The 19341-nt window shown below is 39.5% G+C and overlaps 1 protein-coding gene across 1 annotated transcript in view; it reads right to left on the bottom strand.

Moving 5' to 3' along the window:
• Positions 1-19341, bottom strand: part of CPPED1 (calcineurin like phosphoesterase domain containing 1) — an 88420-nt gene that overhangs the window by 22508 nt on the left and 46571 nt on the right. Inside the window, exon 3 of the mRNA XM_065412423.1 lies at positions 9991-10413. Coding sequence (XP_065268495.1) covers positions 9991-10413 — 423 coding nt within the window. The remainder of the gene's footprint in view (positions 1-9990; positions 10414-19341) is intronic.

Genomic DNA, 19341 nt, shown 5'->3' on the forward strand with positions numbered 1-19341 from the left:
AGCTCATATAAATTCTGTCATTTTATTAAATAGAAAACGATAGGCACAAATCCTGTTATCCCAAATGGAGCTTCCCAAACACTACGGTCCAAACACACTGGGCTAGATAAAACAATAAAATAAGTATATTAACTACAGAAAGATTGATTTTAAGGGATTACATGTAATGGGGCATAGAAGTCAGAATTGGTTACAAGAAAATAAAAGTAAATCGCAACTAATGCCTAATTTAACAAGTTGAGTGAATTCAAAGCAAATGTTTTAGCAGTCATACTGGCTGAATCTTTCAGTCAGGATCTCTCCCCCAGTCCAAAGTGGTTTCTTTAGTTCTTCAGAAGTTGTGGATGCCATGGGTAGAGAGAAAGGAGGAACAATTTGTGCATCTCCTCTCTCCTTTTATAGTCCTTCAAATGATACCTCATAAGGCATACTATGTATTAAATGTATCATAGTTTAGTAAAAGGGTGAACATAGGGGTACAGGCTATCACAGTCCACAAGAAGCGCTCTCAAACAGGTCAACGTGAGAGCACTACCCTCAGCATTAAATGTCTGACGACAGGTGTGTTACTTAAACGACAACCTGAAAGAGGAGTAGTTTTGACTGGCACTTTCATGCATCAAATTATGACTTCCACTGAAAATCACCAGTGCTCTGTGTAGGAATAGCTCAGAGCTGCAGAGTTCTATAGTTTATAGGAACGAGGAGCTATAACAGAACTTTACTAGACTAAATGCATTAGATTTGAAATGATCAAATGAGTTCCTTAAAATCAGTCTGGCCAAAAAAGTGATAGGAAAAAAACTGCAAAATGATGGTCAGATGTCATGAAAAATGTTTGTTTTTCTAGTTTCACGAAATTATAAGATACATTCAATTATCGGACACCAATGGCATATTTTAAAACAATAAGAGAATTCCAATCACACAGGGAATCTAAATTGTGATAACTGAAAAGTGAGCTCTTAACAAGTTAAAATAGCATGAAAAATAAATGAGGAAATGTTATCTTGAAGGACTGACATTTGTTAAAAGTAATTCCACATGGTAACTTGTACTTACAAAACAATCTGCTTAATGCAAACAGAAATGAGCCCATACTGGAGTCTAGATTCTGAACCCTCCCTCTCTTTATCTAGGAGTTAATTCATAGCCTAGCCCCAATCTGGATCCAAATACTGCTCAGCCTAGCTATATGGGCAAAGTTAGTGTGTGATGTTATGCAAGGAAAGAATTACCAATATCAAAATTAACTATAGAACTGTAAGTAGGGAGAGCATGCCTGGGATAATCAGCATAGGAGATGAAAGCAGCATTTTTTAGTAAGAATGAAGCTTCCATTACATAAACTCTTTCCTTAGCTAATGAGACTGTAGCAGAATGAGGAGGGCTTAGTCCGTGGAAATATGAATGACATAATAAATATGTAATAGGTAGAGTATTATTTCTCTTGAACTTTCCACTCACTCTCTGGAGAATGTAAGAAAAAATATTTTTTTAGGTTGATGGCTCCTTTAAGGTCCCAGTTCATCAAAGTACTTAATCACATGGTCCTTGATTCTATTCCTATTCAGAATCAATAGGAAAAGTTCCATCAACTTGAATGGTGCAGGATCAAGATCATGTTTTCTTAGATTGGCGAGCTATTTAAAAAAACAAAACAAAAAACAAAACAAAAAAACCTAAGGTATATATAAGCACCAACATCATCCTACCTTCAAACTCCAAATCACAGATTTATTATACTGTTTGAGTAATTAGATAAGACTTATAATAAAATCAAGTTACATTTTAAAATGGAATATACATATAAAAAAATTCCCAGCCTCACTCCCCTTACCCAATCAGCATTGGCTACACTAGGTCAGGAACTGTGCCAACAGAAAGTGATGCAGATGCTGCACAGATTTATGCCAAAGACTGTAGGAGCAAGAGGTGGGGCAGCAAGAGAATTGAAGTGGAAGTAAAAATAAAAGGGTAGGAGTTTGGGAGTACTTATGTTAAGGTCAGAAATCTCACAGAGTGCAAACAATAGTTTTATCTGCACTGTTTGTTAGTAGTAGCAGAGTTTAACAGGCATGCAAGCAAAACCAAACAGCACCATGGCTCAGATAGACGTTACTCTAAAAATATTTCTTTCTTTATTAGAAGAACTTAGAAGTTTCTGGCACATGCAATGGTGTAAGTCACAACTCACATTGTGACAAAGTGTTCTCAAGCATTTCCCCAGAAGCATTAGGCCCAAACAGATTTTCCTTTCACTACAGGCATGCAGTAATTTTTCTAAAATTCCAAGCATGCATTGTGGCCAGTACAGGAAAATCTCAAAATGATTTTGCACTTCAGAGTGTTCCTCTTACAGCACAGACACAACCCAGGAACTTCCACATCACTGCCTTTTTTCCTAGTCAGGTGCTCCACATCATTTTCAAGACTCCAGTGCTACAAAGCAAATGACAGTTTTTAGTAATCTTCCACACCACCATATCTCTCTCTTGTGGAATGAAATTGATTTCTCTCTCTCATTACAACTCAAAGAGCCAGAGTATTCACCTCATGCCATCTGCCAACCATGTGCTATAGCACCAAGCACAGATGTGAATACAATAGTAGGGGTAATATTAGCAGGACTGCACAATGCTGAGACAATTTTCACGTTATTCTCTAAAAAGCAATCACTTCCTGTTCAGTGTGGTCTGACAGAAGGACGTGTACACTGATAAAACTGTCAAGGAATTAAAATCGTGCCTGTGTGTGAATGCCACCGTCAGTTTCGTAATCGATAAAATCCAATCTAAGTGCCAGTCTCATATGTGCATTTTGTGTATTCTTTTTCGTAAGCCATATACTACTTCTGCCCCTTCATGCTAATATTAATCATGAAAATGCAGGTTGAGCTAGATTTACAAATACTGAATTCTAAGTATAAGAGAATGGATTTAGAAACCATTCCCTGTTGTCAGTAAGCCGGTTCCCACAGACCTTACTTAGGAAAGCTCTCCCTTAGTTCAGCAAGTGGAGACTATGTTTTAAATAATAACAGAAGAATCAAAGGCCTGATCCAACACACATGACTTCAGTGGGTGAGGGATCAAGCTACAAAACCAGCATCTAAATGGGGTACCATATAAGGGTCTGCCTTTGCCTCATTAAAAGCTTATAACTTATTTGCAAAATAAACTCAGTAGGAATATTTAGCTTACAAGGCCTTGGTCTCGGATTTTTTTTTTTAAATTGAAGAATATCCATTAAAAGTGTTTACAATGAAATTTTGAAGGCAAGTATTCCCCAATTTGGGTTAACTGCTTGGCATATTTGAAAGCAAAGCAACCAAAAAAAGTCATGGTTTAAATTATGCTCCGTTATAAAAATAAAGTCTTGAGCATCCAAAACTACAGTTCAGTGAGAACTTGTTACTAACCTGACGTGTTTTTTATAAAACAGAAAATATTGCAAATTTAGCTGGAGAACAAATATTGAGTTCAACTCTCAATCCTTAGGCTTTAAAGAAGTATAGTGTAATTTGGAGCAGTATTAAAAAGATAAAATGGGTAGGGATTAGTTACAAGTGCCTTTAAAGTTTTCATCAGAATTTACTGAAATTTATTAATTAATAAATGCACTGATGCAGGACTCCTGTAGAATTTATGCAAAGAAAAAATATATCAACATGTTCTCTAATTAGGCAATCAGACTTATACTTGTTTGTTAGATTCCATTACCAGAAACAAGAGGTTTTCTTCAACTCCGCATTTCTAAGTAGTACTTTCTTGGACACAAAATCATCTTTTCAAAATCTCTCACAAAACACTGTTTGTAATCTTGGTGTCATCCCTGACCACAAACTCCTCTTCCCTAATCTCTTTGGTCTATAAATCTGCCCACTAAACTAGTCCCTAATTCAACAAAACTCTTAAACGTCACATTAGTGTTCTGCTGAATTAGGGCTATCGGCAATCACTTTACTGGGTGAAGCACTTACTGATCTAAGCAGTCCCATGGATGTCACTCGTGTACTCAGAGTACTAAGTGTTGGCAGGATTGGGTACTTAAATTGAACTGTAGTTACATTTTCAAGTCACAGAAATGTATGTAATTTACTGACAAAACTATGCTAATTTAAATAAAATAGAGTCACAATTAATTATGCTTTGTATGAAATAAACAATGGTTCAGTTTTAAGAAACAATATATATTTGCCAAGTTTTCAGCTCAACCTGCACCCAGCCTTTCACATACAAAACTGTGTACACATACACTTGAGCCTGCACTTTTCAGGTGCAAACACCTGTGTACGCACTATTAAAATGTGAACAGCTGAGCATGCATACAACTCCTTTAGAATCCATTGGCTCTAACTGATGTTGTAGGTGCAAATCCTAACATGAACAAGTGTTAGGGTAGGTCAAATATGTTTTCACTCCATAGGTTTCACATAGGTTTTCTTCACCTTCACATAGCAAGAGAAAGAATGTGCGTGCACATAAGGGAGACCAGCCTTTTCAAACAGAGGCCTAAAACTCAGAAGTTATAGCATTATGGTTTCAGAAACAAATTTCTATTTGCTGATAAAAACTGCTTTGGATTGAGCTGATCTACTATTACACTCCAAACCAAAAATCTCTTTGACTATAGGAAGGAAAATGGATAATTTGTTAGATATATAGTTATCGGTATGGTTTAACTTCATAAAGTAATAGTACTCATTTACAAATGCCAGATTTTCAATTTATAAATATTTATCTTAAGGACATGATTTTATCTTTAATTAGCCCAACTGTTAAGGACACTTCTAACGTGAGAAATGTAATTCAGCATTTCGCACCAGATGTAGCTTCTGCCAGTTAGTCTTTTATCTTTGCTTGTAACGAATGAGATATTGAAATCAAATTAAAAACATTATGTTAACATGCAACTGATTATTAGAGTAACCGCACCAAATCTGAGCTCTAAACTTGAAAAGGATATTGAAGTTTCTAAATCAAGTTAATTAATCTGAAGAAACTTTATGCAATATTTGAATGCTAAAACACCCTGTTTACTTCCTAAATACACCTCTACCCCGATATAACGCTGTCCTTGGGAGCCAAAAAATCTTACTGAGTTATAGGTAAAACCGCGTTATATTGAACTTGCTTTGATCCGCCAGAGCGCGCAGCCCCGCCCCCCAGAGCGCTGCTTTACCGCGTTATATCCAAATTCGCGTTATATCGGGTCGCGTTATATCGGGGTAGAGGTGTATCTCCATGTGTTTTTTCTTCATTTATAGTACAACCAAGTTTACCTATTGCTATATAGCCCTTTATTAAGTGCAAATGTTTTCCCTATCTCACTTTCCCTGGCAATTTCTTCCCCGCCCTCCCCCAACATTAAAATTGCTTTTTGATATTAGAGAGACAGATTTTAAAAACAGGAACAATATTCCAATTTCAGACAAAAATATCTTGTTAACCTTTACAGAAGAGAATTTACTAGAATTTTTCATCGTTACAAACCATTTTGTATAGCATTTCAAGTCATTCCCACTGAGGGAGAGAAAAGTACTAGAACATTGGCGGGAGAGGGCGTGGAGGGGTGTTAAAAGACCTTTCATTAAAAAGACGGAATAATTTTCTCAGATTAGAGCCAGGAAATTAGAATAAATATTAAGGGATCAAAAGGTTAAACCTGCAAGAGCCAGTGTGTGTGTCTTTTTTTTTTTTTTTAAATAAGCAAACAGAGTACACTGGGACTTTATCTATTGTCTCTCTCTTTCCTCCACGTATATATGAGGTGAATTATGGGGAAAACCAATTTCATAACCAAGGACGTGCTGAAATTGATTAATTCTTGGGAAAAGCATAAAAATAGAAAATAACTGGTGTCACTACACATCTGTGCTACCACGATAACTGTTTTTTATACTCATACAAAGAAGGCTCTTCAAGAGAATAAAAAAAAATGGAAGCAGAATGCATCTGTTACTAAGGAAACTCAGAGCCACAGAGAGCTCTCCATTTTTGATTCAGAGAATTTTTCACAGCTTATTTAGTTAGGCTGTTGTATTGCTAGCTTCCTAGCACTTTATCCTCATTTCATTTGTTTAATTAATACAAATGTTTGACTGATTGTTATTAGTTATTAAATCATTTACTTGTTCTGTAGAATAAGCCAGAATTATCCATTAAAATATCTGTAAGTGAACCAAACAGAATGTGCCTCTTATTATGTGGGGGTGGGTGATTTGTTCATTAGAGTGGTCTTTTATTACTGTCTCTTTTCCCCATAAATTAAAGCTATCTTGGTGCTCTGATAAAGTTTTAACATATTTAAGTATTGACTTTTTATTACAGCTACCAATATGTCTTAGACAAATGAATATGAAATATCACTGTGAGAAGAAAGACTGTAAAAAAGCCAGGGATGCACCAAGTTAAATACCACAGCCATGTACTATTTTATGTTATCTTTAAATTAATTAACTCTGTAAAACATTATCTGAACAGATAGCTCTTTGAAGTGTTAACATGGTTGCGACCAGCCAGAAAATAGGAATGATTGACCTTTATATACTGATAAAAGTTTCAGTCAACCAAGTTTCAGTTTAATGGCAGGATAAGACTATGCAAGATGTAGTTCTGTGAAATATTCTGATAGGGAGAAGCACTGTACAACGTGAACTTTAAAAGGCAAGTGGAATGCTAGTTTTCAGTAACACTATTACTCCTGTGGGAATTCTGCACCACTGCATGTGCACATAATTAATGAGCAGTGCATATTTTTAATATTTTGTGCAGAAAAAAGCTTCTGCGGGAAATTTGCTATAGTTCCGCCTTTTGCCCATCAGAGGGCATTGTGGTGCTAGAACACAGCAGCCGCTCCAAGCCAGCTGGGGAAGAGAAAGAGCCGGTCTTCTTCACAGCACCTGCTGGACCAGGTCAGGAGACGGGGGCTATGGGGAGACAGACAGCGTGGGCTGCTGGGGGGTCAGACGGGGCTCATAAGGGGTAGTGGGGGAGGACAGACTGGGGCAGGGGCTGAATGGGAGCAGAGGTGCAGAGCCACATGGGCAGAGGAAGGGGGAGGTGCAGAGCTACAGGGGGAGGGGGAGTGGCTGAGTGGGGGCACAGAGTCACATGGGGACAGGGGGAGGGGTGCAGGGCTTCATAGGAACAAGTGGGTTGCTGAGTGGGGGCACAAAGACACATGGGACAGGGGGTGCAGGGCCACATGGGGATGGGTGAGTGGGTGTCTCAATGGGGCGGAAGGACACATGTGGATAGGGGGTGCAAGGACACAGGGGCAGATGTGCCTGACTGAATGGGAGAGGCTAGGGGTCAGCCAGGGTCTACCTGGGGGAAGCTCCCTAGCAGTCCCTCTCCGCCCCCCCAAAAAACCTCATCCATACTTTTCCCACTCATATCCAATAACACTCCAAGTTCACACCCAGGCTCCTTCCCAGAAATTACTTCCCTCTCCTTCAGCTCCTTCGTTAACCCTGACTCCCTAAAGCCTTTTCACTGGTTCTGAGGGGTGCGGGAAATACAGTTCCGTATTGTAGTTTAAATTAATTATTACTCAGAGTTCTGTATTAATATGCCTAATAAGGAATCTATTTGTCAAAAAACATTTTCTGAATCTTTTTTGTTGTCTGTATTGTTACAGACATACTTGCTGACAGGTATTTTGAAATAAGTGACCAAAAATAATTGAAACTGGTGTGATTATATTGTGTTTTTCTGACAAATAAAATATGCAGAATTTTGTAGAATCTGAAAATGTGCAGAATTTTTAGGTACAGAATTCCCCCAGGAGTATATAATGCACTAGTGCCTTAATGCAGTATCATTTATCAGTTACAATGAAGGCATTTTACATAAATTAATTCTGATATCAAAGGAATAATGTCACAATTATAAAATGGTATCAAATATTAGTAAGTCAACCGAATGAAAATAAACTTGGAAGACAACAATGTTTTGACTCTACATTACTGCTTATTTACCTACGGGAGACTTATGACACCCATTTAATTTTAGGCCTTGTCTACACTGCAGAGTTTTGTCGCTTTAATTAAAGCACTTTAAACTGCTATTGCATGCCCACACTATGCTCCTTGTGTCAGCAGAGTAAATCCACACTAGCAGCTCTCGCATTGGCATAGAGAGCAGTGCACTGTGGGTAGCTATTCCACTGTGCAACTGGCCGCAGGGTTCTTTGGGAAGGGTTTGCAATGCCTCATGGGACAAGTACAGCATCACATGATGTAGGTTGCACAATCCCATCGTTCCATGGGCATCCTGCTAGATTGCCAGCCACTTTTCAACTGAAGTTTGCGGGGGGGAGAGGAGCATGTGATGGGGAGTGTGTGTGTGGGAACACAGAGACAGAGTGTGTGTTGGGGGAGTAAAAGAGAGAGGGAGGGGACGTGCGTATGTGAGAGAGACAGGGTGTGTGTCGGGGGAGAGGGAGTGTGTCGGCATGCTGTCTCTAAGTTCAGCCAACCACCAGAAGCAACCAGTCCTGAGGCGGTGGAGGGGGATACCCCCAACATCAGCCCCCGCCTCCCTGCACAGCACAGCACAGCAGTCTCAGTCTCTCTCTCTCTCTCTCTCTGACACACACACACACACACACACACACACACACACACCCTATGCCTCTGCCTGCCTGCCTCTGTGTTCCATAGCGTGGGAGACAGCAGCATTCCCTGTTAATGATTTCCTCTTTGCTGCGGGAGCTGAGCGGCATGCTTAGCTATCAGAACTTCACAGAGCTTTGAAAGGGGAGGGGTTCATTCCTGTGTAGCAGGAATGCAGGGCAGCCAAATTCAAAACAGTGAGCAGAGCAGTCATGGCAGGCATTGTGGGATACTGGGGGAAGCCAGTTATAGGGATATAATTAACGGCAGCATCTACACTAATGCTTTGTCGCAAAAAGCTCTGTGCCTCTCATCGAGGTGGTTTTATTCGCTGAAACTGAAGAGTTTTGTTACCAAAAGTGGCATTGCAGTGTGTACACCTCCATTGTTTCATTGCCAAAAGTTGCCTTTTGGTAATAAAACTCTGCAGTGTAGACAACGCCTAAGTAACAATATCTCACACATACATTTTAAAAACACTTTAAAACAATGTATAAGTATTTACCCTATTAAAGATATTTCCTATTAAACTAGTACTGATATGAACAGCTCTTTAAAAACTCCATAAACAGATATGCATATTGTATTTTTCTTAAAAAATGCTAAACAATTTCATTCACAAAGATTAAAAGGATAAAATGGAAGGATTATATTTTGTACAAGAACCTCCACTATGATCTTCCAGGACAGTCTTGAAAGATGATACTTTTCCTTCTACCTCTTATATTATTTCCCATCCCCCTGGGACATTTTGTTTCATATTAGGGTCAGACTGGCAGCAGGGATCTAATAACGAAAATAAAATGTGGCAGAGTATGATTCTGTAATAATGCATCTGTGAGGTATATTGCAATGTCAGAGAAGCTCTGTGATAGAAAAGGTTAAAATTTTAACAGTACCAAGGGATAGCTTTGTGGTGGTGGTGTTTTTGTTTTAAACAATAACTGTACTTTAAAATGTTAACATTCAAAGATCCTTGCTGGACTACTGTGATAGTTTTTGTGCTTGGGAAATAAAATATTGACAATTATTTTTGGAGGGAACAGACACACACAGGCATAGACTTACATACCCCCAAAAACCATGTATGTGACATTCTAGGTCATTGCTTTAGAACCACCGTACCTATTCTTTTTTGCTACTGGTTAACGCAGAGCACATTTTTTAAATGGACAACGAAGCTAAGGTGATCAAGGTAAAATACATGATGATATGCAGCAGGGACATTTTATTGTGACTGCAGCTCTTCTTTTTGTGGGGAGCTCTTAACCCAAATGCCACCAATGTCCACTTATTGTATCCCAGGATATGAGCTGTTCACATCACAGTGCTGAAAAGAAAAAACAGTCAAATGCAAAAAGTAACGATACCTGCTTTATGAAACTTTTCCATCAGCTCGTGCCGAACTGACTTCTCCAAGTTAAAATAGTCATGGTCTTCATCCGGGTTTTGTAGAAATAGAGGAATATGCTGAAATACTATTACATGTTTACACTTCCGTTTTTCAGCTACAGCCAGTTGTGCATTAAGCCACTCATCTTGGGCCTGCTTTAACTCAGAACATTTAGAGGAATCAAAGTATAACTGAGAGTTAAGCACAAGAAAGAAAACTCCTCCAACCCAAAAACTGAAGTAATCATCTCCCCAGTGCTTGCAATAATCATCTATTGTTTCAGGTGTTGGAACATTGCCGATATCATGATTTCCGCTGACAAATACCAATGGAATGTCTTGGTCAATGTTCTTCAGGACATTTTTCAAATCTTGTTCTTGGTCCTTTCGCCACTGAGTTCCTATAAAAAGAATTGTTGAGTTATTTTACCAGGATTTTACCCTTTATGTTTATGCTACACTCTTCCTCCACCACCACCACTTAATTTTGTTTATACAGACAGCATTGACAGTAAAAACCAAATGACACTGCTACGAAGATAAAGCAAATATGCAGCAGACAAAATGTACAATGTTATTCTTTAATTATATTTTTAATATATCCATCAGTCATCTAAGCTTGATGCCTTCTCTGCTGTCTGTTTCCTTCATGCCTCCCTCCTTCCTGCCTTCCATGGCCAGTATTCTGCCATTCTCTATACCTTTCAATGCACAAGGCTGCCGAAGACAATTTAGACAGATTGCCCAACAGTAGATGCCATAAGGATGCATGGTCAGTATTTTGCATCAAACACAATCTCTCTCCCCTTTTTTCCATCATGAGAACAGCCACACTGGGTCAGACCAAAGGTCCATCTAGCCCAGTATCCTGTCTTCCGACAGTGGCCAATGCCAGATGCCCCAGAGGGAATGAACAGAACAGGTAATCATCAAGTGAGCCATCCCCTGTCACCCATTCCCAGCTTCTGGCAAACAGAGGCTAGGTACATCATACAGACTGATGATCCATTGAGGAAAATGCAGAATCACTGGAAGGTTTAATTCAAGTTTGTGTACAAGGTAGCAACTGATGAAACATCTGGTTTATACTTTATAGCTACGTAAAAGAATGGAGTTTTTGTTCATTACTAGAACTGCTTCAGCAAAAACAATTAGTGTCCTGCAGAAATTCATTGAGATAATACAAGATTATTTTAACAATTAATAGAACATGGGATTAATTTTAAGGAGGGGTAATTGTGCACTTTACCAATTTGTTTCCTCCCCCCATGGCTGGATTTATAATACGATTGTCTAAAGTATCATTCTGCTGACAGGAAGTCCTATTACTCTTGGGACATGTATATTTAATCACTGGAGAAACATACACGATGTCATGAAAAGTTAGGAAAAATGTGTTTTTGAAGAGTGTTTTTATTTATTTTACATTAAATAAAAGTAGAAAAAGTTTGTTCTACATTTGAGAAAAGAATACTTTTTAAATATAGAGACAGTTGCTATGCGTTTATTATAAATGAATTAAAGTATTACATTTCTAAAAAAAGATATGTATTTTACTTAAAGGAACAATGTTACAAAGGTAAATTTCACATAGTTGGATTTTAGAATCCAAGAAGCCATTTTTATAAAAATGGGTTTGGATTTTTTTAAAAAAGTCTTTCTTTACCAGGAGATCTGAATTGAGACTCACATTGCAGTGGTGACCATAAATGTAACAACTATGAAAAACATGTTCACTTAAACAAATTTAAAATTCTCAACTACATAGATTTTATATAAAATCTATTACAAAAGTTTATTTTAATTGCACCTAACACTATAAGGTTTATACAATTTCTTTTTCATGCTTCTTCAAAGTTTCTAGGGTCTGAATGCTGATATAGCCTTGACTTTAAATAAATGTTACTAGTGACTTTTAAAAAAGGAATTGAAAATTTAACAAAAACACAAGCTTAAAATAATCACCTTACCACTTTCATTTTGAATCTAACAAATGACAGAAGTTTACTCTAGTGTTTTACTACTACTACTACTAGTACAGGAGTGGCAAAAAGCTTGAAAAATGCAAATGGCTACATGAAGGAAGAAGCCCTGACACTTTGACAGCAATGCAGTAGTTTCCTCAATTAGTAGAGTTTTATTTATATAGCAACACAGGTATACAGGGTGCCTTACAACAATAAAAATTAGCCATCAAAACAAAAAACAAGGTCTCTGCCCCCAAGAGCCTCGGTGGTTGTATTAAGTGGTCAAAAGAGTAATTTTAGGAGAATTAAATAGTTGGTTTCGTATTTTTAGTAAAGGTCCAGACAATTTATACATATTTGTTTATTTTTTAAAAATGAGAACAAGGAAGAGTAAAGGTAGCAATGTGTGTGTATGCAACAGAAATGGAGAGCTAAGGACCTAGATGTTATTTATATTACAGTGGCACCTGGAGGCTTCACTGAGGTTGAGCATCCAGGCACAGTGCCCAGAACAAATAGAGAGTCCCTTAGCTAAGTGCTTACAATTTAACTAAACAAGATGGATAAAGAGTGAGAGGGGACCCCAGGCACACAGTAAAAAAACAGAAATAACTTGTCCAGAGTCCAAGTCATACAATAGGGCACTGGCATAGCAGAGAATACAACCCAGGTCTCCCAAGTCCCTGTTCAGTATCCAATTCAATGGACCACATTGCCTCTTAGTATACAAAATGACCAACATAGTGGTCACTATATAGTTCATGGACGCAGCTGAAGAGGATGACAAGGAAGAGTCAAAGATAGCAGCACCTTTGGATCAACTACCGGACAGCAGTTGCTGCACTGAACAACTGTTTACTCTGGATGAAGTCAGGAGAACGTTAACTACCTGTACGTCTTGCTACTCCAAAAGTTATGCATGCATGCAGACAGTAGAAAAATTAAATGGTACTAAAAAGCAGGTTGCTATAACAGAGTTCTTTGATGTATTGTAGCTGATTACTGTGACTGCTTATGTATTCAGTGTGCTTTGTGTGAGCTAGTATTTGCTGGCAACCTGATTTGTTTGTGCTTATCTACTTTTCAATAAATGTGCACTCTTTTTCTAAAGAAAGAAAGTGATAGCACTTTTGTTTTCCCCACTGCTTATTCAATGGCCTCTCAATTATCCAAACTCCCAATTATCTCAATACAATCCATGTCCCCCATCCTACTTGGATGAACAGGAGTATACTGTATGTAATCTAATACACATATCAACATAGTGTTCACCGTGGGGAAGGTTAAATAAAAGTGAGGTGATATTTATTAGTCTTGTATTTTATTGTAGCTGTTTCTTGAAGCGTGAAAATGGCAGAGAGAGGAGGAGGACTGCTGGAAGGCATGACAGGGAAACTTGACTTGGGAAGTGTCAGGGTGGATATAACTAAAGTAATGAACAGTTCATTTTTGTTCAGTTTATCCTGGAGTTATAATGTCACAATGCCTTCAGTCACTAGCTACACCATACTATGTTGATGTTATATATTATGTTCTGTACATACAGCTTTGCTCTAAGATAAATGACTTTAAAAATTAATAGCCCATGAAGGATAGTTTTGCTTTTAAGGAATATAAAGAAGCTAGAACTGTCACTAGAGTATAGTTGTCTGCAATTTTCCTTTGAGCTTTCTGTTGTACCATTTTTTGAAAGTTGAGTGACATGAGCAAAAATATAAAGGGGAAATGCCAACATCTCTGATGCAGAACATCTTTCTATTGTAAGTTATTTGTAAGTCTCTATTTCTCTAAACATTTCCAATAATGTATTGCTCAAAAAAGTCAAGACAACCTTTCTTCTCTCACTTAGAGCACATTTCAAGAAAGGAAGAAGTCTATTTTGCAAATGTCTTTGCCAAAACATGCTGTAGTCAGCAGGAGTAGTATTTGCAGTTTATTCTGCAAAGGTAATAATCCTTCTGCTAATAATCCATGCTACAACTCACCTTGGTAGCAATGCAGAGGGAACCTACATATTAAAAAAAATGATGTTTTTCAATACATTAGCTACAAATATGCTTTAAAACACCACATAACTGGGGCCACAGATTTGTGGTTTTGTAAACGTGTTTTATTGTGAATTTTGCATCAAAAAGACAACTCTTCATTTATGTTAGAGTGCACCCTCCTTTGCAATTATTACAGAGAAATTATGCAATATAGATCTTCTTTCAAGCTGATACTATTTTTATAAGCCCTCACTACCAAGATACTACCACCTGCGGTGGTGGGTAAACTTTTCTAGGGCAGCCAGCACTACCGACTGCAAACTTGTGCGGGGAGTGATCCATCTATTGGGGGTTGATTTATTGTATCTAGTGCAGACGTGATAAAATCGATCCCCGATCGCGCTCCCCGTCGACTCCGGAACTCCAGCTCGCGAGAGGCGTCGACGGGGGAGCGGCAGCAGTCGACTCGCCGCCGTCCTCACGGCCAGGTAAGTCTACCAAAGATGCGAATAGCGTAGCTGAAGTGGCGTATCTTAGGTCAAACCCCCTGCTAGTGTGGACATGGGCTAGGTGTGCTGCATCTGGACATCTCCCACTGACATGCAGTAAGGATGGTGAGATGTGGTTCCCTTTGGGTTCTGGTGGCTGTCTAGTCAGGCACCATATAACAGGAGAGTTAATCATTGGAGGAGTCCTATTATCCAGGTCAGTGGGGGCTGCAGTGCCCAGTTGTCCCTGCATCCTATAATTTGGGTGCCAAATAATCAGACTAGTCAACAATGGACATGGACTCATACAACTCTACTGGCTATAGAGTTGACACAGCACAACATATAGACTCTCTATTCTGCATGATTTCTCTATCTGACCTCCTCCAGGTCAGAAAGGGCTTTCTAATTAGCTTTGTCCTCCTCAAATTTGGTTTTACAGGGATAGACTGAAGACTGGGAAGAACTGCATTTTATGTAAGAATAATACCAAAATGGAATTCTCAGGCAGAAATAGTACCAAGTCTAAAAGAGTCAAAAGATGGCACAGCACCACTGATGGAGGAATGAATATTGGACCTGTTTCTTCTTTCATTTACAATGATGTCAGTGGAGTTACATCACTGTAAAAAAAGACAATTAGGCCCATTCAAAGAAATGCACATGATCACTACAAACAGCACTCTAAGACAAAGGTACATATACAGTATTCCAACTTAGAACCTCTTCCATCTGGCTTTCACCCCTTGCACTCCACTGAAACTGCTTTCACCAAAGTCTCTAAAGAATCCTTCCTTACCAAAGCTCAGAAGCAGTACTCCATCCTCATCCTCCTTGGCCTGTCAGCTGCTCTTGCCACCACCTACCATGCTCTTCTTGAAATCTTGGCCTCTTTTGTCTTCTGTGCCTCTGTCCTCTCCTGGTTTTCCCTGTATCTCTCTAATTACTCATTCAGTGTGTCCTTTGGAGAATCTTCCTCAAGCCCCCTACCTCTTTCTGTGGGTTCTTCAGGACTTTGCCATTGGTCCCCTTCTCTTCTCCCTCAACACCTTATCTGTGGGTAATCTCATCTGCAAACACAAATTCAATTACTATCTCTACGCGGATGATTCCCAGGCCTACTTCTTTCTCCAAACTTTCTCCTTCTGACTTGGGCCTGGGCTACACTGGTGGAGCGGGTGGGGGTTTCGAACTAAGATACACAACTTCAGCTACGCTATTCGTGTACCTGAAGTCGAAGTATCTTAGTTCGACTTACCTGGCTGTCCTCACGGTCCGTCGACTCTGCTTACTCCTCCTGCCGAGGTGGAGTACAGGCGTCGATTCAGGGATAGATTTATAGCATCTAGACAAGACACGATAAATCGATCACCGATACATCAAACACTACCCGCCCGATTCGGCGAGTAGTATAGACATACCCTAAACTAAAATCATGGCCGGTCTCTCTGACGTCTCCTTGTGGATCCAGCCATCAGCTCAAGCTCAACATGGCTAAAACAGCTCTTAAAACTTCCCGTTTCCTCCAATCACTGTGATCATCCTGCTTGCCACTAAGGCCCATAAGCTGAGTGGCATTTTTGACTCAGACTTCTCTCTGTATCCTTACATCCAGGCTATGTCTAAATCTTGCTAATTGTTTCTGCAGAACATCTCTACATCCTTACTTATCCATCCACACAGCTGAAACTCTCATCCATGGTCTTATCAACTCATGTCTCATTTACTGCAACATCTTTCTCTCTGGCCTTGACAAAAGCATACAAATATCATTTTCCTAACCAGTTTATTTGACCACGTCATCCCTCTCTTTACATCCCTCCTCTGGGTCCCCCTTCTTTATCATAAACATAAGCTATTTGTCTTCATTTCAAGGCCCTTCACAGCAGAACTCTACACACTCATCTACTATTGGTGCGTCAACTCCCACCTCCCTTTAGTCCATGATGCCAGCCTCCAACTTCCACTTGTTAAATTTTCAAACAAGCACCTTCGTGCTTTCTCCCATGATGCCCCTCACACTTGAGAGGAGGTCCAGTTAACATCCACAAAGCTACCTCACTATCCTCCTTCAAAACTCTCCTCAGAACTCTCCTTTTCTGTGATGTGTACAAAGAACTTGACAATCATTGGTGTACTGAGACCGCTGTCTATCATGCTGACCAATGCTGTCTGTTTCCTTGTACTCCCCCATCTGTCCGCATCCATTTGTTGGACCTCGTTTTATACTTAGGTTGTAAGATCTTTAGGGCAGGGTTCATCTTTTTGTTGCGTTCATACCAGCTGTCGGCAACGTTCGGCACGCGGCTCGCCAGGGTACCAGCACCCTGTCGGGCCGGGACAGTTTTATTTACCTGCTGACGCGACAGGTTCGGCCGATCGCGGCCCCCCACTGGCCGCGGTTCGCCGTCCCGGGCCAATGGAGGCGGCGAGAAGCCGCGGCCAGCACATCGCTCGCCCGCGCCGCTTCTCGCCGCCCCCATTGGCCCGGGACGGTGAACCGCGGCCAGTGGGGGCCGCGATCGGCCGAACCTGCCGCGTCAGCAGGTAAATAAAACTGGCCCGGCCCGCCAGAGTGCTTACCCTGGCGAGCCGCGTGCCGAACGTTGCCGACCCCTGGTTTATACAGTGCCTAGAACAATGGGGTCCTGGTTCATGATTAGGGCTCCTAAGTTGCTACAGAAATACAACATATTGCAAATGCGTGTGGGTTAACAATTCAAACTAATATATGCAAGAAGAGCACATTGGATACTCCACATTTTATAATCTCCATGTGGTCATGTTCTTAAAATATATTCCTTCTGGGTTAAAGTCTGTGCTGTGATAGGCAAAATGTTTCATGTCATCTTTTTAGTAAACACGATAGTATATGTGTTATTGATAAAACTGGAGATTGAAGTCCAAATATCACCCAGGAAATGTCTCTTATTTTTACTCCGCGCAAAGACATATATACCTATTCATTGGAGTGATTGAAACCATAGTTTAATAAGACAATACAAAAACAGGAAATGACTGCCTGGGAAGGAGTACTACAGAAAGGGATCTGGGGATCATAGTGGACCACAAGCTAAATATGAGTCAACAGTGTAACACTGTTGCAAAAAAAAGCGAACATCCTTCTGGGATGTATTAGCAGAGTGCTGTAAGCAAGACACGAGAAGTCACTTTTCCACTCTACTCTACACTGATTAGGCCTCAACTGGAGTATTGTGTGCCACATTTCAGGAAAGATGTGGACAAATTGGAGAAAGTCCAGAGAACAACAAAAATGATTAAAGGTCTAGAAAACATGACCTATGAGGGAAGATTGAAAAAATTAGGTTTGTTTAGTCTGGAAAAGAGAAGACTGAGAGGGGACATGATAACAGCTTTATAGTACATAAAAGGTTACAAGGAGGAGGGAGAAAAATTGTTCTTCTTAACCTCTAAGGATCGGACAAGAAGCAACGGGCTTAAATTGCAGCAAGCGAGGTTTAGGCTGGACATTAGGAAAAGCTTCCCGTCAGGGTGGTTAAGCACTGGAATAAATTGCTTAGGGAAGTGGTGGAATCTCCATCATTGGAGATTTTTAAGAGCAGGTTAGACATATACCTGTCAGGAATGGTCTAAAAAATACTTAGTGCTGCCAGGAGTGCAGGGAACTGGACTAGATGACCTCTTGAGGTCCCTTCCAGTCCTATGATTCTATGAATACACCACTGGTACAAATTACCCATTGCTTCCTATTTTATAAAGAAACCTAAAAGAATCTTTTCATTGGGAATTAAAATAGCCATTTTACCACAGCTAAGATATGAGAGGCTGATATTGGGGCATTCTATATTGAAGTAAGCAATACAAAAATTTTACTACAGTACGAGCTCATAATGGATTATTATATTTCTGAAATGACAGTGAAATAAAAAACAAATGGAGAAAAGAACCTTTCAGCAGCTTAACTATTCCTGGAGTTTCAATGCATTGCATTATACCGATGACTGTGAACTCAGGCTTTTTTCCTAGTTTTCAGCTGCACAGGTGTCCATTTAACTACCTAGTCCTTCAAATTATTGTTCCACCTTCTGCTGTGAAAATAATCACTATGCTTCATTTAAGAACACTCCGCTCTTTTATCCACACACATACCTTAGCAAATTAGTCCTTGCATATCAAGTGCAGCCCAACACTGCCAATGCTTTGTTTCCGATTGTTACCATGACAAGACTAGCATAATTACACAAAAGTTACAAAAAAGTTAATAGAGCACCACTGAAGACACAAACTACTAGTTTCCAATTGCTATTTTTGTTCAAGAGGCATGGAGGTGAAGTTTAGCTACGCAAACTTTAAATATATTCTGAGAGTCGGTTACTGCTTTTTTTAGAAGAAGCTCATGAGCTCTGAGGCCTTCATAATATTTTTCATCTCCTACTGAGGCATTATCAACATGTCTAATATCTACTGCAAATATTTTCACCAAACTGTGGCTCTAGTCCCATTACAAGATAAAAAACAAAAAACAAAAAACCAACAACTATATTCAACCAGAAAACTAAAAAAGTTGTTTTGATGAAAGTGCAAAGATTGAAAGGGAAATTTCCCTACTCTGCTGTCTTAGGCCTTGTCTATACTTACTGTGGTTTGCCAGTATAGATATACTGATAAAATATACTGGCAACCCATCCTAGAGGAATGCAGCTTATATCTGCAAAAGAACTCTTAAACCAGTTCTCTTAACAGAATAATGTAGCAAACAGTCCCTGCACCAAAGAGTTTACAATTTAAATAGGCAAAACAGACTGATGGGACAGAATGGTGAAGCAGCTCATCCATGGTCTGTGGCAGACTCTGGAAAAGAATCCCAGGACTCCCAGTTCAGTACCCAATAGATCATGTTGTCT

Source organism: Emys orbicularis, chromosome 10 (genome assembly GCF_028017835.1).
Source record: "Emys orbicularis isolate rEmyOrb1 chromosome 10, rEmyOrb1.hap1, whole genome shotgun sequence".
Taxonomy (NCBI): Eukaryota; Metazoa; Chordata; order Testudines; family Emydidae; genus Emys; species Emys orbicularis.